Source organism: Mustela erminea, chromosome 18 (genome assembly GCF_009829155.1).
Source record: "Mustela erminea isolate mMusErm1 chromosome 18, mMusErm1.Pri, whole genome shotgun sequence".
Classification (NCBI taxonomy): Eukaryota; Metazoa; Chordata; class Mammalia; order Carnivora; family Mustelidae; genus Mustela; species Mustela erminea.
The window spans coordinates 13612996-13640520 of NC_045631.1; the positions used below are offsets into that span (position 1 = coordinate 13612996).

The 27525-nt window shown below is 53.2% G+C and overlaps 1 protein-coding gene across 6 annotated transcripts in view; it reads left to right on the top strand.

The window, feature by feature from the left end:
* EPN2 (epsin 2) overlaps positions 1-27525 on the top strand; it is an 82801-nt gene that overhangs the window by 50895 nt on the left and 4381 nt on the right. For 4 of the 6 annotated variants that reach the window (XM_032319654.1, XM_032319659.1, XM_032319657.1 and 1 more), the window contains 7 exons: positions 7370-7482; positions 9242-9334; positions 10376-10550; positions 11385-11462; positions 24311-24484; positions 25080-25166; positions 27177-27392. In XM_032319654.1, coding sequence (XP_032175545.1) covers positions 7370-7482; positions 9242-9334; positions 10376-10550; positions 11385-11462; positions 24311-24484; positions 25080-25166; positions 27177-27392 — 936 coding nt within the window. The remainder of the gene's footprint in view (positions 1-7369; positions 7483-9241; positions 9335-10375; positions 10551-11384; positions 11463-24310; positions 24485-25079; positions 25167-27176; positions 27393-27525) is intronic. The other 2 variants (XM_032319658.1, XM_032319660.1) reach the window with 1 other exon arrangement.

Below are 27525 nucleotides of genomic sequence, written 5' to 3' on the forward strand. Positions count from 1 at the left end.
GAAGGCGGCATTGGAGCTGACAGTTGGGATGAGGAGTTTCTCCTTTCCTGTTTGAAGAACAGCAGGAGGGGTACAGAGGCAGGAAGGAGGCTTCTAGGCCCAATGTGGAGGCTGGCAAGCTGGGTTGCCTGGGAAGAAGACAGGCTGGTGAGCAGCCTCGGGGAGGAAAGTCAGTCCTGGAGCTGGGGGGCAGTGCTTCCTTGCCCTGCGTGACGAGGGTGCCCACGTCTATGTGTGCAGGCAGGTGGTGGGAAGACCCTGAGGTTGCACCGGAAAAGCCTCTGACCATGACTGGGCATCGTAGAACAACACCCGTTTGGAGACCAGAGGTCTAATTAGGATCAAGCATACTTCCTTTGAATCCTGGAGGGGAGAATTCTTAACTTGCCTTTCCCTAGCTTCTGTTGGTGGCCACAGTCCTTGGTGTCCCTTGGGCTGGCAGCTGGCAGCACTCCAGCCCCTGCCCTCCATCACGGGCAGCCTCCCCTTGCCTGTGTGCGCATGCTCGGGCACCTATGACTCTTCCCCTTCTTGTAAGGACACCAGCCTTACTGGATATAGGGCCCGCCCTGCTTCAGGATGACCTCATCTTAGCTAATCACATCTGCAATGACCGTGTTTCCAAAGAAGGTCGTGCTCTGAGGTACAGATGGTCAGGACTTCACTGGGACAATTCGAGGGACCCAGCTCTGCCCACAACACCTACATCTGCCCCTTGCAGTGGCGGCATCACACCCCGAAGGCCTGCTTCAGTTGTGAGCTGTGCGCCAGGCTGGGCAGGGTCACAGATACTCTCTGTGGCCTCAGGCTGGATGGTCAGGAGCATTTTCAAATATAATGGACTCTCAGTGAAATGTATCCCGAATGCAGCCACTGCTCACCTGCAAAGCTACTATCCCGCCCCATGCTCCCACTGTCTCTCCCTGGGACCAGTCAGATTGCATCACTGCTCATCATAGACCCACGTCCTCCAAAGCCCCTCCACGGGCCCTGAGAACCACTTGGCTCTTCCATCATAGCCCTCTGGGCACCCTTAGCCTTTATCAGCCTCACGGCCTCTGCCCTCCATCCCGAGTATAGCTCCCGCCTATCTGTGCCCGGCCTCCTTCCCCAACCCACACTGCTCCAGTAGCTCCGAATGGCCTGCCCTGACCTCTGAACACAGAGAGCCCAGCTCTCCTCTGCCCTGGGCACTCCGTCCCCCTGCTTTCTTTATTCCCGTGTCATCTGTCCTTACAGGTGCACAAACTCCAGGAGAATAGGGACTTCCCTCAGACCTAGAGCAGCACAGAGCCTGGTGGCCACTGAGTGTTATGACTGAGAGTCTCGCAGTACTTTTAGGATGTTGGGCAAGCATAGGGTTTGGCCCTAAGACTTTGCTTTGAATTCATCTCTCTGTGAACAAGTCATTTAGCCTCTCTGGGCTCTAGTTACCTCCTCTGTGAAAAAAGTGGCATTAAAAAACGAGGCTGTAAGGGTCAGACTTGGTCTCTCCCTGGCTGAGTGACCTTGGGTGGGTCCCTTCACTTGGAGCCCCAGCCCTGGTCTGTAGGTAGGACTGAGGGTTCATCGAGATACTAGGGAGAGCTGTAGGACTATCATGTGACAGGCACTGGTCTGATGCTTTCCACAGGTTAGCCCACTGGGTCTAGGACGCAAGTACTCTGGCTCCATTTTGCAGATGAGAAAACCGAGGCTCGGAGGATCCTCTGCCTAGGCGGAGGTCGCGGGGTGAGAAGTGGCGGAGCCCCGATCCAAGCGCAGGCTTTCAGACCTGCTCTCCACGCTGGGCTGTAGCTTACTCGGAATACGCTCAGCCCAGATCAGGCTGCAGCAAAGAGACGCGGCACGCATAACCGTGCTTTCCCGGGGCTAAGTGTCGGAAACGCGCGCCCACGCATAGTCACTCGGAGTAGGCATTCAGTGACTTTCTGGGTAGAATCACAAGAAAATGTCAACAGCTGTTTCCTCTGGGGAGAGGAATGGGGGCAGGATGAGAGGTGTGGCTCCCACTTCCTTTTATGCTGTCGTGTTTAAAAATAAGTTACGGGCATCATCACGATCCACCCGTAAATACTCAGTATGTGTCTCCTCCCGAAGAGTGAGCGGCGGTGCCCTTATCCCACAGCCCCAATCTTGACCAGTACCCAGTCCATACTCAGGTCTCAACCAGTGCCCAGTCCATACTCGGGTCTCGTCAGTTGTCTCCAGCATGTCTTGCAGCTGATCTGTCTAAACTGGGGACCCCCCTCCCACCTGCCCCTGTTCCCCTGAGGACCACAAGTTTCCTCTGACTATCCTGTCCCTTTGGTCTGTCTGCAGCAGATGGTCTTTTTCTCGTGACCTTAATATGCTAAGAGACTGGGCCAGTTGTCCCATAGAGCATCCCTAGGTCTGGGTTTGTCCGTCTGTCTACTGCGTGGTATGGTGTTCGGCTCTGTCCTCACCCTGTTGTTCTGTGAGCCCGGAATCAGTCTAGGGTCTGGTTTGGAGTCAGATCAGAGATTTTGCCCGAATTGTCCTGGGATGTGGGTGATGTCATGTGACGGGCAGAGGGTGGCTACAGCATGGGGGGCTGTGGTTTGTCCCTCTGTCGTGAATTGTCACACACACACACACACACACTCCCTTTGGTCTGAAAGTGATCTGACTGATGATACTGGATCCACTTTTCATCTTGTACCTTTTTGACTTTCCCAACCATGTGTTTATATTTTTTCTCTTTTAATGTGACCTGGGGTGGTCTGAACTTATTTCCTCATAATTTGCCTCAGTTGACTGAAGACAGTCTTTCCCACTCCTCCCTGTGAGGAGGTAAGATGAAGACCCTGGAGGGTCTTCCATGGGAACAGGTTTTGAAGCCTCAGCTCGGGCCAGGCTGCTGGGTGGGGGTGGCCGAGGTTTCACTGGTGACTCAGGAAGTGGCCCATAGAGCCACAGGAAGGTGTCACCACATCGAGAAAGATCCAGTAAGCACTTCACTGCAGTTCAGTGATGAGGAAGGAACTCAGCCGGCCGGGGAACCGGTTACTGGAGGGCGGAAGCTGGCTGTGGGCTCAGTGTCCGCTCCCCGTCTCCCCCCTTGAAGGACCATGGCCCCAGTCCCGTTCTCACGGAGGCCTGGGAAGGGCCAGGGTATGACGAGGTACCTATTTACAGCTTCTGCTGTGTAAGATGGGGAGTGGGAGTGCCAGACAGCTCCAGTCCCTAGGTAGTCTGATAGTCATGGGTCGGAGCCGGGAGATGTGACCTGGGGCAAGGCCCATTTTCGGAGGAGAGCCAGCTGTGTGTTGGGCATCCCAGGCCCCTCCCACAGACCCCGTTTGTCTGCATTTCAGAGATGTGGGTGTGGAACCAGAGAGGGCAGGACATTTATTTGCATGTGACCTCCCTGCTAGTAAGTGGCAAGGACAGGGTTTGGACTCTAGCATACCTGTCCGCAAACACGCCCAGGGTTATAAAAGGTGGCAGCAGTGTTAAGATCCAGATGGGGTCTTCTCTGGCCCCCGAGGCCCGGTGACCTTCCATTCTTCCCGAGGTTTCAGCTCTGCCTTGTGCGCCCAGGATCGGCCACTCACCTTGTATGGGGCTCAAGTGGCCAGAGTGCTTTATCCCAAGTCCCGCTGGTCACTTACTCAGAGCCCTTGCCGGTCAGGTCATGTTTGGAGATGTCTGTTACCATTTTTTTTTTTTTTAAAGATTTTATTTATTTGACAAAGAGAAACACAGTGAGAGAGGGAACACAAGCAGAGGGAATGGGAGAAGGAGAAGCAGGCCTCCTGCCGAGCAGGCAACCCCATACAGGGCTTGAACTCAGGACCCTGAGATCACGACCTGAGCCAAAGGCAGACGCTTAACGACTGAGCCACCCAGGCGCCCCTGTCCCCTTTAATCAGTGTGACTGCAGACGCTGCGTGGTGCTTTCTAGGAAGACAGCGAAACGCCCTGAGAAGTGGTGATTTCCTATTTTCCTGTTACCTTGACTACTTCGATTTCTTCTTTCGCAGTTGCCCAAGATTGCCCAACTGAAGCCTCTTTGTTAGAAAATCTTCCAGCCTTTGCTTGAGGGGTGCGTTTGGGAACCAGGGTCCCTCCTACAGCCCGGGGCTGGCGTGAACACCAGACGGGCTCGTCTCCCTGCGGTGGGAGGTATTTCTTGGTCTTCCTCTTAGCCTGTATTTGGAGGGAAAAGTTGGCCTTTGTAGGCTTTCCTTCCTCTTCAGCCCTTCCCCTGGGCTTTCTCAGCCCAGGTAACAGGCCAGAAAGCATCAAATTGAGGCCTGGCCAATGTTTCTGATTCTCGGCCTCAGCAAGCGAGGACTTTGATGAGTTCCTCCAGGTGGGATCCGTACACAGAAAGACATCTTAGTGGTTGGAGAAGGATGATGGCCTGTGTGTGGTTCTGCTAGTGATTTGCCTACGCTGGCAGTTCCCAGTCTTCCCTCCAGGAGGCGGCCGGTGGGAAAACCGTTGCTGGGCCACCTGCATTTTCCAGGAGTCCCTGTGCACCGTGGACCTGCAACCCCTCGGAGCTGGGACAGGCTCAGGTTGGTCACAAGGGAGCTTTCAGGCCCGTCTCACAGGCATATCTGTGTTTACTGTCATGTATGCGGGTACAAGGGGCCCTTTCTGGGGCCAGGCTGCTGTCACGGAGGCAAGAGCGTCTCCGCGGGTGTTGCTGTGTGCAGCTCAGCTGATTCTTGGGGCTGATGGCTGTGAATTCTGCCATCTGTGGAACTGAGAGCCATACATCCGTTGACAAAAACCACAGCATTTAGGGGAATACCCTTTGTCTTTAATTTCCACATTGATGTGGTAAGCTATTTCCGCAAATGCTGGCTATGCATTATTCGACAGGCATCCGTTAAGGGCAGACAGGAACACGTCCATTTGCATTTGAAGCCAGTCTGGCCTTGCAGATGTCAGAGGACAAGGGAGGCTCATTTCTCTAGAAGGTCCCTGTTGAGAGCCCCATCCCATTCATCCCTGGCAGCGCTGAATCGGGCCCTGTGGCGGTACAGCCAAGTGGCAGCTTCCCCTGCCAGGGCGAGCCAAGATGGGGCTCATTTTTCAGAGCCCTTTTTCGGGGTATGGGATGGGATATAGGTCTTCTTTATGTACTCCCCATTTCCGTGTGGTAGTGAATGAAGGTGCCGAGTGTGCTGTGTTCGTTCTAAACAGAGAGTTCTGTGACGTGAGCTTCCAAGATCATCAGGAAGGAGGCTGGGAGCAGGCAGCCCGGTGGTCAGGGATCTGTGTGGGAGCCACAGTCAGCTGAGAAGAAGCCTCCAGAACCGTTCCCCGGTGCCATGCGGCTTCGGTCTCCAGCAGTCTGGGTGGGGACACCTTTGCCTCCAGGTACAGGAAAGCCCAAGACCTAAGCACTGTGACCCATCAGTGAGGCTTGGGCACAAAACCAGCAACAGCAAAAAAAAAGGGGGGGGTGGCTTTTGTCTTGGTATGTTATTAATGAGCCAGATTATTAAGGTGGACTTGACATGTTCTTACCATCTAGTTGTATTTTTAAAACAAGTACTTTGGAAAAAGCAATGTGATATAACTAGCCTGGGATTCAACTTGTCTTTCATCTTTGTCTTGTTCATGGAGCTTAGAGTAGATGCGGGGCAATTGTATGCTGGTTTGTTTGTTTTTTTCCTGATTCTTTGAGTTGACAGTAAATCACAGCAAATGTGCACTGTGCTTCATGACATGGGACTGTTCTGGATGAACTCTTAACAGCTGTATGTTTTGTGTGTTTGACACAAAACTTGGGCAAGAAAGCATTGCCTTTCACAGTCTCCTGCCCTGCCCTGGCCCCTGCCCCTTACAGCCCTGCCTGGTCCTCCTATGACCCTAATTATACCTAGCCCTCTTTTCCTGTTTTGTTTCCGATAACCAGAGCCTAGCCAACTGGAAACCTCGCCTTCCAGGAATCATTCCTGACCTTATTTACTTTCTCCCAAAGAGGCAGTCCTAAGCAGCAAATTTGGATTGGAGTTTTAGGTGGGAGCAGCATTTGGGTGGGTGAGTGGTAATGGTTGCGTTTGCTGGAAGGGACATAATGAGAGAAGGAAGAAAACTGATACACACTTAGAGCATTTTCAAGCAAGTACCCATCTGCCACGAAATTGAATTCTCCATCTGTCCGTCCATCCATCTCTTCATGCTTCCGTGCATCTGGCCAGTGGGTATTTGCCAGCAGCTCTGCCAAACTTTGAGGATGGATGTAATGGTGAGAAGACAGGTGTGGAGCCTCCTCAAGGAGCGTACCTTCTGGCATGATCTACCAAACGGCATGGTAGGGGAAGTGCTGTGTCGAGGAGGGGCTGCTGACCCAGCACCAGTGAGGAGGATGGTCCAGGAGGATCAGGGCGGCGGGGCTGAGCTCTGAGAACAGAGGAGTTGGCTGGGTGAGCAGAGGGGATGGCGTGTGTAGACGCTCAGTGGGGAACCATCGGAGACAGTGGGACCTGGCTTTGAGAATTTCAGAGAAGCCGTGGACCCTCTCCTGTGGTGAAGGCAGAGGTGGCACCGTGCTCCCAAAGTTTTGTGTCTGGTTTCTGGAGATACCTACACTCCCTGATGCACCAAAATCCCGATGGCCGTGTGAGCCCTGACGTTTTCCGTCTGGGGAGGCCCAGGCCGGTGTGATGAGTGTGAACGTGTAAAGATGCCTTTCTTGGAGGTATCCTGCATCAGCCAGGAGTCCACATCTCATCCCTTCAGTAAAACTGTCTTTCCAGGAGCTGCTTGCAAGTGTTGATACTAGCTAACTTGTTGAGTTGATACTAGCTAACTATTGATAATAGCAAAAAAAAAAGTGCTTTTCCCAAGTTGATGCAGTTTTACATAGAAAACAAAAATTTTCGGGGTTGCTGCAGAAACAATTGGGCTTCATTTTCCCTGGTTTTTACCACCATGAGATCCAAAGTAGATTCTTAAATGTTGTGGGAATCCTGAGTGAAGCTCTTGGTCTAGCCCTGTGCTTGTATGAATGGCACTCTTTGATCTGGATGTTCAAGAGCAATACTTCTGATCTTGTAAAAAAAGAAAAAAAAAAAAAAAAAAAAAAAAAAGGTAGTTTCTCTCTTTGAAGGAGGGCAGCTCTGCAGTGAAGACAGAGGTTCTAATCCTCCCTTGCCCTGGAAGGCCTCTTGCCTTGATGGCCGCCGGCCACGTGGCTTACATCCCTGAGAATCCACGTGTTGGCGTTACTGGATTTTAACCTGGATGTACTCGCAGACCTTCCCTTTACGGCGCCCATGTTGTCGGGCTTTGTGGGTGTGAGGTGGGGACAGAGTGGTCTGACCAGGTGACTGCTAGCTCCAGCCTGTCCTGCGCATGTGGTGACTTTGCTTTTCCCCCACAGCCACTTCCCCGAGGGTGTCCTCTGAGCTGGAGCAGGCCCGGCCGCAGACCAGCGGAGAAGAGGAGCTACAGCTGCAGCTGGCACTTGCCATGAGCAGAGAAGTCGCTGAGCAGGTTGGTGCCAGGCAGGTGGGACTGCACGCTGGGGGGTCCCCAGGTGGGGCATGGGTCACAGCAGGGACAGTGACAGAAGCAGGCCCCGGCCTCATTGTTTCCCCAGATGGGACTGGGCGTTGCCGTAGCAGTGCTCGTGCCACCCACTGCCACCACACCCCCACCCCCGGTCAGGGAGGGGGTCCTTTTTGTGGGCCAGTGGGTGAGCTGGTCACAGGGCTCCCCAAAACACTGCTGTAGACACAGCCATGTATCGTGGTCCCTTCGTGCAAGGCATGTGGGCTCAGCCCCAGGGAAGGCAGTTTGGAAGATAGGTCAGGAACATCTAAATGCTGAGAAACAAGGCTGGGAGGGAAAACTGCAGGTAGTGAGAACCCTTATGATGTTTCGACGACGGCTGTTTGTGCAGTTTCAATTTTTTTCTCAGTTCCTGTTTTTCTCTAATAATCACGCCTGCCTTTAGCATGGAGAAGGAGGGAAAGGCGTGTTGGAAATGACCTTTCAGAGCTGTCGTCCCTTTGGTCCCAGTGATCAGGTCTGTCCCTGCTGACCTTGGGTGAGGGAGGGTGGATGGAGTCAGGTAGCATGAGGCGCTCTGTCGCCTAGAAGTGATGCACAGACGCAGATATTAGGGAGAGTTGGACGGAAGTGGCTGATCTGTGTCGCTATAACTGGAACCTCCTGAACCTCAGGGGGGTGGACAGTTTCTGTTACAGCCTCCCTGTTCACAGTAGGGAAAGCCCAGCTGTTAGATCCGTCCCTGTGGATGCCTGGCTCTGTCCCAGACGGTCCAGGAAGAAGGGGCAGGAGTGCAGGGACGGACAGACAGACAGTCAGAGCCCATTTTCGTCCATAACTCATCTCTGTGATTAATCATATTTGTAATAAGTAAAATGCAAGGAACTTATTTCTGTTTCATGATGACATAAAAGCTTGGACAGCCCAGTCTTCTGCATGGGGTGACTTCGCCTTAAAAAAATATTAATTAGATACAGGTGACCCTTAAAGAACACGAGTTTTGGGCTGTACAACTCCACTTAAGTGTGGATTCTTGTCAATAAGTACAGGGCTGTAAATTTATTACCTGTTTCTTAATTTATTAATAACATTTTTTCAGCTTAGTTTATTATAAGAACACAGCATAGTCACACATACACAGAATATGCATTCGGTGACTTACTTGGGTTCCAGTCAGCAGTTGGTTCTTAGTAGTTAGGTTTTAAAGGAGTCAACATTTATATGTGGATTTTCAGGGTGGGGATTGGTTCCCCTAATGCCCGTGTTGTTGGAGGGTCAACTGTATAATGAATACTTTCTTTTTGAAATCCTAGAAATAAACATGCAGTGATAGGTGATTTGCACCCTCTTCCTGATTCCTTTCTGGGCTCTCAGGCTTTTGTATTTTACAAGGAGATGCATTGCTTCTTTAATTAGAATATAAAGCCATTTTCATTTTAAGATAAAAGCATTGTAGAATAAGTGTTCCCTTTCCCGGGACTTGGTGGTGTCTGTGCCCCTCCCCCCCCATCTGCCCACTGGGACCCCAAAACCAGGGAAGCCACACAGGGCGAGGGGTGGGCGGGCGGGGGGACGAGCCCTCTGGGCCACACTCGCAGGACAGAATAACTGTATTACAGGTTGTTTTCTGATCTTCCTTTGCAATACCGCGTGGTCAGATTTTGTTACCCATGTTTGCTTCGGGTGTTGCTTTGTTCTGTTGCACTCAGTGATGTTGTTACAGTGCCATTGTCCTCTGCAGGAAGAACGCCTCAGGCGGGGTGATGACCTCAGATTACAGATGGCCCTAGAAGAAAGCCGAAGAGACACGGTTAAGGTTCCCAAAAAGAAGGAGGTAAGCGCCTCATCGGAGAGGTCAGTGTGGGAGCCAGTCCCACAGTGGTTGCCCAGCGTCCAAGCCCAACCCACAGGGCAGGACGCCTTCTGTATACCCCTCTGTGATGAGCACGAGTGAGGGGAGGACGTGACTGAAAACACCCCCGTCTGTGCCGTTCCTCCAGAGGCTCTCCCGAGACCAGCCGGAGAGAAGGTGGGCACTGGCAAGGGGCCTCTGTGGACCGGGGCCTCAGTTTCCTCCCCTGTACACCAGCGAGTGGTAGCCTTGTGGTCAGGTGACTGTTACAGGAGCCGAGTGTCTGGTGCTTTGGAACAGAGTCCTGGCACAGGGAAAGGCTCAGTAGTGCTGGGCTTCGCGGCCGTCATTAGCCTTACCCTGCACCAGGCTGCCCGCATGGGGCCTAAGGCAACCAGGACATGATTCTGCTCCCACAAGCTCCTCTGGTCACAAGACAGGCTCTCCCCGACCCCCATCACCGTGCCTGGGTTCTGGTAGTCTCCCATATCAGGGTGCCACAGGGTCCCTGACAGCAGCTCTGGTGGCTGTGGGAGCTGGAGGGCAAGGCAGGCCCTGGGAGAGGGGGCCCGGATAATGGCTGGCTGCAGGGGACACCCAGGTGGGTGGGTGGGGATAGCATTTTGGAGGGATGCTGCAGCCTGGTGCAAAGCCTGTGTTATCCTGGAAAATCCTGGGGCTGTTTGCAAAGGGATGGGCTTTGAGCCCAAAGTAAAGGGCTCGATGTGGGTGGAGCCTCGGCTGTAGTGGGGAAGTGGGTGGAGCCTAGGCAGGGGGGTGGAGCCTGGGCTGGGGTGAGGAAGTGGGTGGAGCCTGGGCTGGAGTGGGAAGTGGGTCCATGGTGTGGTGGGCCAGGTGGGGCAGGAGATGGGAGGACATGGGGGCCTGCTCAGTTTCCTCTTGGCCCAGCCCAGAGGGCTTCTAGTCCCAAGAGGGATGGTATTTACTGCTAATGGCTAACTCATAGATATTTGCTGTTAACTGTAGCAAAGTAAAACCTGTCCCCTCTCTTTGTCTCAAAAGCATGGCTCCCACCCACAGCAGACTACTCTGTTGGATTTAATGGACGCCCTCCCCAGCTCAGGCCCTGCTGCCCAGAAAGCAGAGCCTTGGGGCCGGTCAGCCTCAGCTAACCAGACAAACCCTTGGGGCGGGCCGGCGGCCCCAGCCAGCACTTCAGACCCCTGGCCACCGTTCGGTAAATACCCTCCTCATTTGTGTCCCCTGCCTGCCTGCTAGAGGTGTGAAGGGCCTTGGGGCCGAGCTTCCTGCTCTCTCACCCGGTAGAGGTGGGAGTGGGGTAGGTCTTTGGTGATGGGTGCCCAGGCTTCTCCAGTCCCCCTCTCAGGTGTTACCGGACTGTAACACCCAGTCCCGTCCTCCTGATGACTGTGGTACAGTGCTCTCCTGTTTTGAATGGTTTTCTGCTTCGGTAGAGGGAAAGCTGACTTCCTCTCTGCTTCCCACACACATCAGAAATGCTTTGGCCCTCTTCTGGGACATGTGTCCAGTCTCTTGGCCTCAGAATTGCACCCAGCACCCCAGGTAAAGAAGCTGTAAGACACAGCACGAAACATCTCAATCAGGTTACTGTAATTAGTGGAAATTAGGATGTGAGTACTGTGATCACTAATGAAAAGATACATTTGCTGTCATTCTGCTTGCTTGTTACTTAAAGTAACAGTAAGTCCGTTTACTAGGATAAATGGATTGTTTTAAAGTTCCGTTTAATGCCACATGTAAGAGAATCTGTGGGAGAATATTTGCATCATGAGTGTGACACAATCAGTATAATCTGGGTAGAAATCTTGGGCATGGGGTTTCGTGATCGCTGGACGCAGGGCTTGGCCTGCGGGCTTGGTGGTGGCTTCCAACCCAGCCTGCTGCTCTGGGAGGTTCCCTCTGGGTGCTCCAAGCCCTGCCAGCCTCAGCTGATCTGTTTAGGAACTTGCATTTGTATATTTTGTGGCAACTTGCCTGTATCTCTTTGGGGTCTCTGTTTCCCCAAACTGGAACCATCTTCCGTATTCAGCTCGGTTCCCTGGATGTTTGCCGAAGTGTGCCAAATGCCAGGCTCTGTCGTGCTATCCAGGGACCCACACACAAACAGGTAATGGTCTTGCCTTCAAGGTCTTGGGTGGGTGTGGGCAAGGTGGGTATACCAGCATCCTGGGATGGGACTTAGTTCAGGAGGCTGGCGGGCATGTGGCAAGGGTGTCCCCAGTGGAGGGCTGGCCTTGTGAGAGCCGAAGAGCATGCAGTGGTTTGGTGGGTGTGAGACATGCCATGGGGAGCAGGGGCGTGGGGTCAGGGCTCTGCCCACTCGGGGCTTGGCAGTCATATCCAGAAGGCTCTGTCAGTCCCAGATGTCCTTTGGCAATGCGGTTGGCCTCGGGGACCTGGGCAGATCCCCAGACTCCATTTGGCAGGAGCCCTCTGGGCCTGGAGTCAGACTGCAGGCCAAATGGCCTACAGGTCTCACTCACTGAAAGCCAGAGTCTCATGGCGGCAGGGAGCTTGGCGGTTCATGTGGTCGGTGGCCTGTGTGCTATGTCCCTGGGGAGCTTGTGGGCTAAAGTCTTGCTTAGCCTACATGGGGATAGCAAAGGCAGCTCTGGAAATGCCCACCTGGGCCCCTTCCAGACAGTGGCTCTTGACTTTTGTACTAAATCTGAAAATAGTTCCTCTGTAAGGTGCTGGTCTCCTTGAGTTATGGGTAGGATGTTCCTCAGGAAAGATTCTTGATCCCTTTCACAGTTGTGTAATGGGTCATTATGCAGACTGCACGTTTTTCTAGCGGCCAGGAGAGAAAGCAGTCCCGGTGGAAGCCAGAGGGGAAGAGGATTGAATTGTGCTGAGTCAGTGGCTGATGAGGTGGTTGGTGTGGGGCCTGGGGGTGGGGTAGGGGACAGACTTCCACTGTCTACCTTTTTTATACTGTTCCACTTAACTTACTAAGGGTGTGTGTTACCTGGTCAAGAGAGACCAGATTTACGAGTTTTCCGTGAACGAGGTGGTTCTTCCCTTCCTTTGGCTGGTGGACGGTACTGTGTGCCTCGGAGCTGGGTGTCTTGATTGAGCCAGAGACTGGCCTCACGGGGTGCTGGGGAGTCTTCTGGTGGGCAGAGTGGGGCCACCTCTCGCTGTTGGGGTTCTCACACCGCTGCACGCAGCTGGCGCCCAGTGGCAGCTATCCCTCACCTAGGGGTGCTATGTCTGTGGGTGGACAGTGCGGTAGTTCGTAGCCATTCATGGTACCGGGCAGCCCTCACTGCTGATCCCGGGATGTTTCAGTCACTCCGTCCCCACTGAGCAGTCACTCCTTGTTGCCTCTCTGTCTGTCCTGTGGTAGCTGCTGGTTTCTGTCTCTCGAACTGTTCTGGATATTTTAGACACGTAATGAAGTCGGACCAGATATGGCCTTTGTTTCTTTCACTTAGCATAACGTTTTCAGAGTTCATCTGTGTAGTAGCGTGTGTCCCTCTGTTGTTCCCTTTTTTGGCTGAATGATACTCCGTTTTATAGACAGACCACGTTGTGTTTAACCGTTTAACAGCTGATGGACTTCAGGGTTGTTTCCACTTTTTGGCTACTGTGAATCCAATTCTTTAAAGAGAAGATTGAAACCTAAATTTTCGAAATCTATTTTTAAATGGTCACAATGAATTTTAAAAATTGAGAATATGGTTGGGGAATATATCCATGGGGGTGGGGGTCAGCGTGGTTTAGACACAGCTAGTTTGGCATTTGTTGTCTCCTGCCCAGCCCAGGGCCCTCTCCTTGGTTCTGACACACTTTGCATTTTAACCAAGGACCTGGGGAGGAAACGGGTCGCCAAAGCCCAGAGAGGCCGTTCATTCCTCTGTGGCCACAGGGCAAGTCAGGGGCAGGTTCGGTGCTTATCATGCCATCTTGGACCACAGCAGAAACCTTTTGTGGCCAAGCAGGTCCTGGAAAAGTCACCTCCGATTCTAGGATTGAGAGGGAACCAGTGCTGACACATAAGCTTCTTTGCTTCCTGTATTTTCTGGGCCCTTGCTTGTACGTAGTTCAGGTCATACTGTATCTACAGTTTTACAAGTAGGTAGGAGTATTTCTGTTTGCACTGTGTGATGAGCGTTAGAGGCTCCAGTGGGACAGTGCTGGGCTGGGACACTGCAGCAGCTCAGGGCTGTCCCCAGAGATGGCGGCGTTCCTGCACTCTGCTTTCTCAGCTCTGTGGGAGGGTGGGAACCATGCCTTCTCCTCCATCCTTCACAGCAAGACATGCTGTCAGACGTACCGACAAGTCGCTAGTGAAACCTGCTTGGGTGTGTTTCCTGGGCCACCCCATTGCCCGGAAACACATTCATAAATTGGAAAGATCGAGTCTCCGCCCGAGCCCTGATAGTTGTGCCCTCTGAATGAAAGGAACACTGTTTGGAAAGCCTCTCTTTGTAGCCAGCCCTGCCGTTTCCAGTTCTTTCCAAGTGGCACTGGGAGCCACTCTGTCAACCAGGCCTTGGGAGGAAGTGCTGAGGACTGAGAGGAGGAGGTTGGCGCCCACCGGGTCGGCTGGACGCTTCCTCTGCTCCAGATGCATAAGCAGCCACCTGGGGAGACAGGGGTCCGAAGCCTGGTGATTCAGAAGCCCTTGGCCGCCACGGGCCCGCTCGCTGCCCAGGCCGGGACAGAGGCCGGCTTCCGCCCCAGGGGCAGCAGGTGGTGTTGCTGGTTTCTTGGTGACCCCCACCCCTCAGTTCTGTGACCCCACCATGTGATGGCCCCCCTGTGCACATGAATATTCATATGTGAGACTTCGGAGGAGCTGGGCCGGCGGGTGAGGGGCCCCGGGACACGTGCTCACTATGAATGGGCCCACAGAGGACGAGGCCGGAAGCTGCTTGATCTCTCTGCCCTGGGTTCCATCCTCCTTTGCTCTCATTCACTCGTGCTTTCAACAAGCATTTATTTATTGGGTGTGTGGCGTGGCCCGGGCCCTTTCAAGGACGTGAAGGACAGAGCACAGAAGAGCCTTGCAGCAAAGCTACTGTCCATTCATGGAGGAGGAAGACGGGGGCCTGGGTCCCGCGGCCTCACTGTCAGCAGGCGTTCACTGGGGGGGCTGCTGTGTCAGGCCCTGCTGCCGCCTGCTTTCCCACAGCCCTGCTTAGCTGGGCAGTCAGCCCCCATGGGAGAGCCCACGTAGCCCACGTTCCCTGTCTCCCCCAGGTTTGAGGGGAGCGAGGTGCCACGTTGTGGTCTCCCATGACTTGTGGCTGCCGTGGAGCAGACAGCATGGTGGTCCGAACGCACGTAGGTCCCTGCCACCACCCGTGGAAGCCTGCCAAAGCTCCTCAAGCCAGCGCTGCTTATCCAGGTCAGTCTGGATGACTGGCCAGGGTTTGAACCAAGGGCATCTTTCCTTCCGCGTCCAGAGCTCCCTGAGCGTGGCAGCGCCAGCGGGCTGGGGCTGCTTTCTGGGCCTTTGCAGGATTCACAGCTCTCGGCTGCACTGTGGGTTTTGTTGTTTGAGCAAGTTCTCACAGGGAAGCAGGGACTGTGGGAAGTCACCGTAAGGCTCCCGAACAATGTTTGGGTGGCATTGCGCAGCAGTAGCGGGCTCTGGGTAGAAGCCTTGTCTGCAAGCCACCATCTCTGGGGACGGCCCCAGCCGCCGGGTGGCAGTGCCCAGCTCAGCGCAGTGCCGGCTTTGGGAGGAGGCGTGAAGGTACACACAGCATCGGCGGCCTCGCAGGTCGCAGCGTTCAGGTGGGTAGAATACTTCCAGAAAGATGGCAGGACTTCGGTTCGACACTTACCCATCTGTGTTTGTGAGCTTGGGGAATAGCTAGCGTGTTTGGAGCCCTGTTGTCTGAGAGAGGGTCTGGATGCAGGCCAGAGCTGCCCTTGCACATGGCATGGCCCGCGTGCGGAGGCCAGGAGGGTAGCAGCCGAGGGCCTGGGCTGCCTGGGTTCCCGTGAGCCCTGGGTGCTTACTTGTTACCTTGGTAAATTCCTGTGTGCTGTTGAACGTGTGCTTCAGGCGTCGTGCTCAGGAAGACACGGTCCCCTGGTCCACAGGACTGCCTCACCTGTCCTGCAGTCACTGGCCCCTGGGACCCCCTGTGCTGACTGCAGTGGATACATTCTTGTGTCTCTCACAGAGGCTGGACCTGAGCCTGGGCCTGGGGAATGCCGGCCAGCTGTTGCTCAGGTAGAGCAGGGTGACTCCGAGGACCTCCCATCTGGCGGGGGGCAGGGCTGGGCCCCGCTGGCCTATGTGTCCAGCTGGCCCTCTGATGGTGGCCCCCACTTCCAAGAAGCCTTGGCCCAGCACCTGAGTGTGCAGAAACTCAGTGGCTCTCCCTCGCCCCGGCTGCCATTCTAGTCACCTGGGGAGCTTCTAAGACTCCAGACGCCCAGGCCCTGCCAGAGTATGTGTGTATGAAGGGAGGAGACGGTGTGTTGTCCTGACATCCCTGCAGAGGTTCCTGAGGATGACCACAGCTCAAAACTGCTTCTCCGGGGCCTCTGAACGGCCTGGTGAGGGACGCGCTGTCCAGTCCAAGGTGTGGGAGTGCTCTATGCACCATCAGAGGCCAGACGGCTCCCGCCTGTGGGTATGTCTCACGCCTGATGCAGGCAGGTATCTGGAATCGTCCAGAAGACGCGATCACTGAACTCCAGTGTTCAAGGACGCCTTGCTGGAGGCGGTTTGAGCATAAGAAGTGCAAAGTCCCTCCAGCCCCGGGGTTCTCTGGTTCCCCCGACCCTTCAGGGCTTCCCTTCAGCCCCCGCTTAGCGGCTGAGAGTCTTAGGTGTGGGAGGCTCTGTTCTGAGCCCAGGGAGCGGGAGCAGAGTGGGCCAAGTGGACCCGGCCCAATTCTGTGAACTACTCCCTGGCTGGGGAGACAGAGTCCCACACGAGCAAGAGCAGGGGGTGCGGGCCATATGAGGGGCTCAGGGCTGCTGGGTGGCTGTGGCCTGAGGTCGTGTGGAGGCTGTAGGGTGGCGATCGTGCCTTCTCACAAACACACACACACACACACACACACACGCATGCGTGCGCCCAATCCCTCCACATCCACAATGGCTTGGGGAGGCAGTCCATTTAGGAAACTGCCCTGCAGACAGCTTCAGGAGAGACGGAGAACTTAATGTACTGGCTCTGAGATCATCACCAGGACCCTACCCGCTGGGCCCGGGACCTCTCCCCTCTGGCCTCAGAAGCTCCAGGTCCTGCTGCCTTGGGGCTCCCTCGTGTTCCCAGCCCACAGTCCAGGGATGGGGAGGATTTCTCAGTAGCCCCTCCACCATCCGGGGTTTGGGAGTGGGGCGTTGGGAGTGGCAGACTTGGCAGGATGACGTTAGCTGGTGGAAACCCTCCCTTTTTGCCAGAGCAAGGTCATTTCCACTCGGACTGGGACTTGGGAGTAAGCGAGGGGGTAATTCTCCCAAGGAAAATCAGGGTGTCTTTCAGGAGAAATGGGGAACGGTGCTGGAAAGTGACCCGGGAGTCCCCTGACGAGGGTGAGGAGGGAAGGACAGTCGCTCTCCCACAGTGCCTGGAGGTCAGGGCTGCACGGGAATGCCTGTGAGACTCCGAGCCGTGTCCTTCCAGTGCGGGTGAGCTGGCGGGGGAGGAGGTTGTGGAATGGGTAGCCGGCGTCTCCTGACACAAGTGCGTTCAGTTGTCACGGTTGCTGGTGAGCAAGGGGAGGCTGCAGAAGCTGTGTTAACAGCCCCGCTGTCACAGGAAGCTCGAAGCAGCCTGGCCCAGGTCTTTCTGTGGACCTAATCCCAGGGCTTCTGCACTGCATCCCAGACAGCTCTGAGCACACAGCCCATCTCCTCGCACTCTTGCTCTCTCCTGGACATAGTTTCTACTATGTTTTTTGCTCTAGTTGATCTGCAGAGCCCAGGCTCTGCGAGGCACCATGTGGGGACAGAGCAACAGCCTGCCCCACAGTGTGATTCCAGCTGGGACCAGTGTCCTGCTAGGCCCTGTGTCATGCCCAGCAGAGGTGGGCCTGGGGAGAGCAGTTGCCGTCACTGTGGCTCTGTGTGCGGTTCTGAGAAGACCAGGAGGGAAAGGTCACAGCAGCTTCTTGAGGGAGGCAGCTATTTCTGGAGGCCTCCAGAGCGTTTTGGGTTTGAGGCAGCAGCAGCCCCTAGTCCTCACAGGAGTTGACAGGCTTACGTGTCCCAGGGATGGTGGGAATGAACATTGCAAGTCAGAATCTGCCTTGGCCCGTGTCCAGCTCCCAGCATTACTGCGGTTGCAGTGACAAGTCTGGGAAGTAGCAAAGGCAGCCTGTCCTCCCCTTCCCTGTACCTCTCCCACTTGCTGTCAGCCAGAAGTCAAGGTGGCAGCTGATACAGGCTGGACAGGCCCGCTGTAAAGGCACTCAGCATCTCAGGGGCCAGAAGAGAAAGCCAGCACAGCAGAACGCCTAGCAGAGGCTTCACATTTCTGAAAGTCAAGGACCGTCCTCCCCACATGTCCATCCCCTTACACGGCTGCTAGGGGTGTTAAGAGGGGCATGCCCGGGAATGGGGCTCTGGGCTATGGTCCTCCTGCAGGCCTGGGGAGCATCCCTGGTCTTCTATGAGACTGGCAGTCACTGCCCTTCCTACCTGCCCTCTCTGAGCCTCGGAGCTCAGCCACATTGTCTCCGGTGCTACCCTCCCACCTGCAGGGGAGGGGCCCACCTGTGCCCCGAGGAGGGGGTCACAGCCCAGGGAGACTGTGAGGCACACGAGTGCTCTGAAAGAAGGCTGAATGATTCCAAGAGTTAGTGAAGGCAAGAAGAGGGAGAAAGATCGGACCTAGAGGCCTAGAGGCCACAGGCAGTGGACGTGCCCTTTGGTGCATCTGGGGAGCGGTTAGGAGGTCAGCGTGGCTAGGGAAACAGAGGCAGAACGAGGACATCTAACACACATTCTCTTCGGAGTTCCAGAAGAGTTTAGGTTTGAAAAAAGAGTGATTGAGGGTTTTTAGGTTTGCAGCAAGGTGCTACTGCTCAGATCCAGGAAGCCTAGTGATTTGTAAGCAGGATATAATAAAAGAAGTCCCCACATGCTAAACCCACAGGGGTAGACGGTCCATGGAAAAGGGGCGGCAAGCCCCTGAAGCCCATGGGTTGAGATCTTCAGGGGACTGGAAGAAAAACCGTCGCCTTGGATTCCCTTCCTAGTAAAATCCTCTTTCTTTCAAGAACGATGGTAATGCATTTTATTTTATTTTTATTTTTTTATTTTTTTTTAAGATTTTATTCATTTATTTGACAGAGATCACAAGTAGGCAGAGAGGCAGGCAGAGAGAGAGAGGAGGAAGCAGGCTCTCTGCTCAGCAGGGAGCCTGATGCAGGACTCGATCCCACGACCCTGAGATCATGACCTGAGCCGAAGGCAGCGGCTCAACCCACTGAGCCACCCAGGCGCCCGGTAAAATGCATTTTAAATCTTGAAACACCAACAAAACAACCGTGACCCTCCAGAATTGTATATTCGATGAAGGTGTTCCCTAAGAAGGAAGGTGAAACGCGACATTTCCAGGTAACAGAAATGTTCCCAGCTCCTTATTGAGTCTTGGGGGTTCTGGTTATCCTGGCTTCAGCCAGGAGGTGGCCAAGAACCCACACAAGGTCACCTCAGTAAGCAAGAGATGCTTGTAGTGCCTGGTCGCTTAAGAAATGACAGGGGTTTTGGGAATTCTGTGCCAGGAGTGGGGGTGTGCAGACCGATATGTATATTTCATAGTATTTCACCACAAGTAGTGAGAATGTAGCAATTTGGGCAGCATGGTTCATGAGGTCCTGGATTTGTTTCCAGTGAGGGGAGCACACGGGTTTAGAATACTGGCAAAAAGTTGATCGTATGCTGGGCGTAAAGGCTAGGAGCCTCAAACCATTTCTGGAAATTGGGAGCACCCAGAGCACATTTTCTGAGCGTAATACCCTCGACAACAAAAAGAAAACTAGAAAAACTCCATACACTTGACACTTGAAAAACACTCCTGAAATCTTGACTCAAAGAAGAAATGATAATGCGAACCAAATATGTTGAGAACCAAAAATATTAAGGTAAATACACTTATTTCAGAATTCGTGGGGCGCCTGAAATGACAGTGAGAGGGGAAGTGACAGCTTTTCGGCGTTTACATTCGTAGCATTCTAAAATGCCTGCCACCTGGGGCGCCTGGGTGGCTCAGTGGGTTAAAGCCTCTGCCTTTGGCTCGGGTCATGATCCCAGGGTCCTAGGATCGAGCCCCGCATCGGGCTCTCTGCTCAGCAGGGAGTCTGCTTCCTCCTCTCTGCCTGCCTCTCTGCCTACTTGTAATCTCTGTCTGTCAAATAAATAAATAAAATCTTTTAAAAAAAATAATAATAAAATAAAATAAAATGCCTGCCACCCAAATAAAGTGGAAGAAATAAAACACGGATAGGAACAGAAATCCATGCATTAGAACAGACACACGATCATATCCACAAAGACAGATGTTGGTAATTTGAAAGTGTAATAAAACAGACAAATTCCCTGGCAAGATCAATTAAAAAAATATAAAGAGGGGGCGCCTGGGTGGCTCAGTTGGTTAAGGGTCTGACTCTTGATCTCAGTTCAAATCTTGATCTCTGGGTTTGAGTTAAAGCCCCACACTGGGCGTGGAGCCTTCTTAAAATAGTAAGAGGAAAGGCACAGACACTATGAGGAGTGAACCACGGGAACATAACTGCCAAGAATTCCCGTGGAGTGAGAGACTGTTTGATCAACTCTGTTCTTACAAAATCCGAAAACTTAAAGAGGATAAATTTAGAAGGAAAACTTAGCAGAGCTGGCCAAAGAACAATAAAAAATCCCAAGGTAGGGATCGTGCTATAATCATTAAAGGCATTGAGTCAGGGCTCAAAAATCCTCCCCACCCAGCAATCCACCCAGAGGGCTTTACCTGGCAAATTCTAACACATTCAAGAAACAATTCCACCTTTATACAGACTCCTTCAGAGGGTAGGAAAGTGGGGAGTGTCCCTCCTGGTTTTATGAGATGAGCATCACCTTACCACCAAAACCAGACAGGACATACCATGTGAGAACAGACCTGCCAGGCCACCCCTAGCTACAAGTACAGACGCAAAAAGCAAAGACACAATTGCAAATCCAAACTGAAAAATATACAGATGATACAGTACATGATGAGAAGCTTTGTTCACAAGGAACAGGTCCTTAGAAGACGTATACTTCACAGACCAAAAGAGAAAAATTGTGCTGTCATCTTAATAGGGCCAGAAACCGGTTGGCAGAATTCATCAGCCGTTCATGGCAAAAGTCCTAGCAAACTTGGAGTGATGAGGAATTTCCATGACCTGATAAAGGGCTTCCGGAAGGAAGAAAGCCTACAAGTGGTAAATGCAACTGTTTTAATTTAAATGGTTGAAAAAGAGTGAAACAGAGACACTGATTTTGCACACTCATTCTTTACGTTGGGACTGGTGGCCCCAGCCAGCACAGTGAAGCAGGGAAAGAAAAGAAAAAGTATAAGGACTGGGGAAAATTAGACCATCATCATTTGCCAGTGATATCATCATGTACATAGGCTATCCAAAAACTCGCATAACTCTGTTAGAATCAAGAGGTATAAGAATCCTTAGAATAAATGATTTGCATTAATTTTAATTATTAGGTGAGCGTTTAGTAAGATTGCAGGCTGCAAGAATCAGTGTATAAAGTTAAATTTTTTCTGTATACAATAAACTAATAAAAATGAAAATTTAAAAATATACCAGTCCTGGGATGCCTGTGGCTCAGTCACTTGTTAACCATCTGCCTTTGTCTCAGGTCATGATCCCAGGCTCCTGAGATCAAACACTGCATCAGGCTTCCTGATCAGCTGGGAGCCTCCTTCTCCCTCTGCTGCTCCCCCTTCTTTTCTGCTTGCTCTCTGAGATAAAATCTTAAGTGTGTGTGTGTGTGTGTGTGTGTGTGTACTTAAGTCCTGAGAAATAGGCATTATAGAAGTTATACAGATGAATCCTTTATAGAAATAAAAGATTAAAATAAGATTTTCACTGACATCTTTCACTTCAAATCATTCATTTAAAGAAGGACTTAAGTGAAAGGAGAGATGTCCTGTGACTTTGGTTTTTTCGGAAGACTTGCTGTTAGAGTGACAAGAACTTACTTCAAACTGATCTGAGATTCAGTGCAATTCTGACCAAAATACCAGCAAGGTTTTTTTTTTTGTTTTGTTTTTGTTTTTTTATTTGTCAAAGAGAGAGAGAGAGCGTGAACACAGGCAGACAGAATGGCAGGCAGAGGCAGAGGGAGAAGCAGACTCCCTGCCGAGCAAGGAGCCCGATGTGGGACTCGATCCCAGGACGCTGGGATCATGACCCGAGCCGAAGGCAGCTGCTTAACCAACTGAGCCACCCAGGCGTCCCGGTTTTTGTTTTTTTAATTTAAAAATTTTTTAAGTTTAATTTATTTATTTGACAGAAAGAGAGAGCAGCAGCAGGCAGAAGGAGAAAGAGAAGCAGGCTCTATGCTTACCAGGGGCTCGGTCCCAGGACCCTGGGATCATGACCTGAGTGGAAGGCAGGTGCTTAACCAGCTGAGCCACCCAGGCTCCTGCCCCCAACCCCAAGGTTTTCTTTCCTTATTTTCTTTTTCATTTTTTTTTTAACTTGACGTGATTTTAAAATGATTATGGAAGAGCAAAGGGCTGGAAATAGCCATGTATGCCCGAGGAACAAGATCGAGGTATCAGGTACCAGATAGCCGTTTTTATTATGATAAGAATATCCATGAGGATAATCCAGAAAGCACAGGGGTGAAAACCGAGGGGTCAGTGGATCCGAAGGGAGAGCCCAGGAATGAATCTGTGAAGCCAGGACTTGTGGAGGCGGCAGTGTGTGCAGGTCAGTGGGAAAAGAGTGGTAGGACGACTCAGGGTAGGAAAGCATGAGATCAAATCTGTATTTTGTGCCATATGCAAAAATCAGTTGCTAATGGGGCAAACGCATGAATGTGCAAGGCAAACTGTACATCTTTTTGATGTTGCTATAGAGGAAGATGGTTGAGGTGTAGGGAAACCTTTCCTAAAGGTCAGGAAAAGCAAAATTACAAAGGAAAATACTGATAGGTTGCACCCTGCTCAATTTCAGATAATGTCTGCTCATCAAAAGCTACTTTAATTAAAAAAATTTTTTTTTTTAATTTTTAAAAGATTTTATTTATCCATTCGTCCGAGAGAGAGAGAGAGAGAGAGAGTGCGCAGGAGGGAGAGCTCAAGCAGAGGAAGGGGCAGAGGGGGAAGCAGACTTCCTGCCGAGCAAGGAGCCCAATGTGGGACTGGAGCCCAACGTGGGGCTTGATCCCAGGACCCTGGGATCATGACCTGAGCCGAAGGCAGCCGCTTAACCAACTGAGCCACCCAGGTGCCCCCAAAATCTACTTTAAGGAGAGAAAAGAAAAGCCACAAATTGGGAGGTAGTTTTCTTCCTTTTGTAACCCAAGTAAAACCCTGTTCTCACCTATTGATGAGAACTCTCAAATCAAGAAGAGAAAGATAAACACCCAAAGGAAGGCAGAGAAAGATTGGGATAGGTGCGAATCACAGAAGACCCACAAACAAAAATGACAAGAGGCATGGTCTCATTAAGGAACAATGAAATGCAAAACAAAACAGCCTGGTGACCTTGCACGCCCGCCAGATTGTAACGTGTCAGAAAGTGAGCAGGAAGCTTTACTGAGGTTAGGGGCCAGTTGCTGGAGTGCCAGGACTTGTGTGCACACAACGTAAGGCACGACCGCGCGGAGGGGACGGAGCCTCACTGGTACGAGTGCACAGGACAGGAGAAGAAAGAACAGCACCACCAAAGCAAAACCAAGCCAGTACCTTCAGCAGACTGACCAGCTGTGGTTCCTCCCCACCCGACCCCCGCTAGACTGGAAGGTTCTAGAGCAGGAAAAGGGAACAGGTTTCAGCTGCATGTCAACACAGCTGAAATCTCCCATATCAAGTGCGTTGTGAGCAAAGCCGGTCACACAGAATGTGTGCAGTGTTTCCGTTTGTGTAAAGTGAAAAAAGTGGCACAGCTGATCAGTAGTGTTTCAGGGTGCCTCTGCAGGGTAGAACCAGAGGAAAGATTAAGGCGGGGGCTAACACAAAGGAAAGATTGGGCTGACAGGTGTCATGAAGCGGGGAGGCCCTTCTGCTCCTTGAGAGGTGGTGGTGACCTTTAAACACTGGCTGTGACCTTCCTCAAAGAAAGGCGAGGCATGCCTGGGGCATGTATGCACTTAGCCTGAGTAAGGCCTGCATCTACATGTGACAGATGAAAGGTACGCACAGCTGGATGGACACCGCCCGTTAGGTGTGCTCATGTGTCCCTGTTATACTCTCTTTAAAAAGGCCAGTCATGACCCCATAAACTGGTTGGTCACTCACTGGCTGAAAACACTGGCTATGCATGTAGGCGTTTGTTTACTGTTCCTCACACCGTCCTCATCTGTTTTATTTGCCCTCTATCAAAAGCAGAAACCACTCAAAGCAGGGGGGTACTGGGCGCATCCGGCGCCCACGGCTGCAGCGGCGGATGCCTGGGCAGGGCTCGCTCTGTGGAGGAGGAGGCTGGCGGACTCTGGGGAGGCGGGTTTGAACGTGGCTTGGAGCTCTGTGCGAGACCACGTGTGGCAGCCACTTGGGAAATTTCTCAGCTGTGTGCCGTCTGGTACCTTCCCAATAGTCTGGGCCCAGCATACCCCACCCCCAGGGTGGAAACCCCCATGGCTGTCAGTCCCGGCCTTCGGCTCAGTCCAGCTTCGCATGCCTGGGACAGCAGCCTTAGTTAGGGTAGCTGCCTGTCCTGACATGGGCAGACCCGGATGTAGCTCACGTGGCCCAGTATCCTTTCCTTTCTCACCCTAGCTGCCCAAAACTTTCTGAGGACGTAGCTGAGCCTACTCTACCTTCCACAGGTGCCAAGCCAGCTGCCTCTGTTGACCCGTGGGGTGTGCCCACTGGTGCCAGCACACACTCCGGCCCGAAGGGCTCGGACCCCTGGGCGGCCCCGCAGCAGCCTGCCCCCAGGGCCGGGAAGACAGCAGACGCCTGGGCTGCAGCCTCGGCCACTAAACCCATCTCTTCCTCTGGTGAGACCTCGCTCTGCACGGGCTCTGAGATCCCCTTTGGACACACTGCTGTCCCCTGTCCTGGCTCCTCGGCATGGGACCTATGGTGGCCTGCTCTTGCTATCTTTGTCTCTGCGGCTTTTGTCCCCAGCCTCCCCCCCAGACACCACAAGTGCCATAAGCCCACTGTGAAGAGTGAGCCCACAGGCCCTCGGGGCACCTGAACCGCCATCCAGAGGGAATTCTCTAAGGCACCTGGGCAGGCTGCATTCTAGGCACTCGTTCCAGTAGCTTCCTACGGGAGCCATCCACGTCACCAAACCCGGCTCAGAAGTCTCTCCCCCCGCATGAGCCCCTCCTTCAGTTTGGGGTGGGGCTGGTGGGAGCAGTGGCAGGCAGACACCCCCACGCCGGGTTGTGGGAGGCCAGGATCCTTGGCTCAGCCCCTGCCCAAACCAGCTGGTGACACCGAGCTGCCCTCTGGCTCTCAGTTCTCCCCCAGGAGCAGGGTTAGCGATCCCACCCCCACCTGCCGCCAGCAGCCCTAGGTTGTAGACCGGGAAGCAGAATCATGGGGAACTACACCCGCAGTCACCAGCCTCTTGTGTTCCCCCAGGGGCCTTTGATCTCTTCAGTAATCTGAATGGTACCATTAAAGATGACTTTTCTGAATTTGACAACCTCCGGACTTCAAAAAAAACAGGTATGTGAAGGTGGTGGTTGTTTCTATAACGTTCTGTGCATTTGACCAGTCCAGTTATGGCAGAAATAATCAGCTTTCAGAACCTCTCAACTTTGCGCATTTTTTTTGTGTCTTGATCTTGGGAGCTGTGAGTGGCTGGTTGCAGGAATTCACAAATCAGCAGTGAGGAGTTATGCAGTTGAGAATTTTTTTTCACTCTCTCCTGGTGTTGGGCCTATGCTTCTGGTCTCATTCACCTCTGGGTCTCGGCCCCACCCCTGGGCCCCTCGAGGTTTCCTGCACAGGTGCCCCCCCCACCGCCGCCTATCCAGGCCAGCCTGGGCCCCCACCGCCCCATCTCAACTGCTGCCTCCATATGCCTTAGTCTTCCCAACTTCCCTCTCCACATGGTGCCCCTTTTCCATACAGCACCTGCTCTGGGCCTGGACAGGGTATCTCTGCCCCTACTTGATCATCCCAGGTTGTGGCTTCCACCCAGTCCCTGTCAGAGCCCCAGCCCAGTGCCTCTGGGCTGCAGGGTATCAGGGTGGGGGACAGAGAGTCCAGACTGGGGGAGGAGGCCAGGGACAGAGCCAGGCTGCCTCTGTCCACCTCCAGGCCACCTCTCCCAGCCACATGGAGCAGCTTCTCCGCTTCTCCTTGTGCCCCCGCCACGATCTCCATCTACCCCTCCACCCCCTCACCTCCCTCTCACCTCCCCCGGACTGCTTCCCCCAGAAGCAACCATAGGCCCAGCTGGCCCCCCATCTGAGGTCCGTGCAGCCTGACCCCTGACCGCTGCCTGGACCCCTCTCAGCTCAGGGGACCAGAGGCAACTTAGAACGTGCTGCTTCTTGGGGTCTTTCTTTTGCTGCATTAAACAAAATTCTGGAGCGCCTGGGTGGCTCAGTGGGTTAAGCCTCTGCCTTCAGCTCAGGTCATGATCTCCGGGTCCTGGGATCGAGTCCTGCATCAGGGTCTCTGCTTGACGGGGAGGCTGCTTTCCCCTCTCTCTCTCTGCCTGCCTCTCTGCCTCTTTGTGATCTGTGTCTGTCAAATGAGTAAAATATTTAAAAAACAAACCAAAAAACGCCCAAAATTCCATGCATCTCTTCTGCAGGCCGGAGTGCAGCCTCGTGGTCCTTGACGACCCAGGTGCACTGCAACGAGAAGGCAGTGTGGCCCTGTAACGTGCACAGTCCTTCTGTGCACTTGCAAACACTCACCCCCAATTCTGGAGCTGTTTCCACTGTAGAAAATTTGGAAAAGTGTATGGAAGAAGACGGAACTCCTCTGTAAACCTCCCTCCCCTCGCCGCTGTGTTGCCTTCCAACGCTTTTTCTGAGCTCTGCTGACACGGTCTTTGCTTTTCTTCTCTCTCAAGAAATTCATGATCATTGTAGAAAATTGATAGTGAAAACACACGACATACGTCTTCTGTGTGCGCCTGGCCCGCAGCCCCAAATACCATCCCGATATTTCTAGAGGACCGGGCCGTACGCACTTTTGCCAATTGCTGCTCTTCCCGTGACGTGATCCGGCCCTCTTTCCCCGTCACTAGGCCTCCTGTCCCTGTGCTCTGGGTTTGCGTACACGAACAAGGGTTCTTTTTTTTTTTTTTTTTTAAGATTTTATTTATTTATTTGACAGAGAGGGATCACAAGTAGGCAGAGAGGCAGGCAGAGAGAGAGGAGGAAGCAGGCTCCCTGCTGAGCAGAGAGCCCAATGCGGGGCTTGATCCCAGGACCCTGACATCATGACCCGAGCTGAAGGCAGCAGCCTAACCCACTGAGCCACCCAGGTACCCCCACAAACAAGGGTTCTGTACACTACCCTGTGGCTGATTGTCCCCGGCCAGGTCTGTTGGAAACAACACTGCCGTGGACATCCCCGTCTTCTGTGTGGCGACACTGGTCCCCCAGAATGTGTGTGTCTTTGCACAGGACGCTGCTGGGGTTAGCAGTGTTGCATGCGGGTCTCGGGGCCATGCCCTCTGTCCTCGCCATGCCCTTGTGTGTTCTTGTCTTGTAGCTGAGGCTGTGGCCTCACCTCCGTCCCAGAACAATGGAACTACAAGCCCAGACCCCTTCGAGTGCCAGCCCCCGACCTCCACCTCGAGCAAGCCCAGCAGCGCTCGGAAAACACCCGAGTCCTTCCTGGGCCCCAATGCAGCCCTGGTCAACCTGGACTCGCTGGTGACCAGGCCAGCCCCACCAGCCCAGTCCCTCAACCCTTTCCTGGCACCAGGTATGCTCGCTTCCTGGGGCTCCCTCTGCTTGTCTGCCCTTCCTGACTACGGGTTTGGGGCTAGCCTCCGGCCTTGACCTCTCCTCCACTTCTCACCTCTCCTCTGGGGATCTTCCTGCCTTACCCAGGAAGC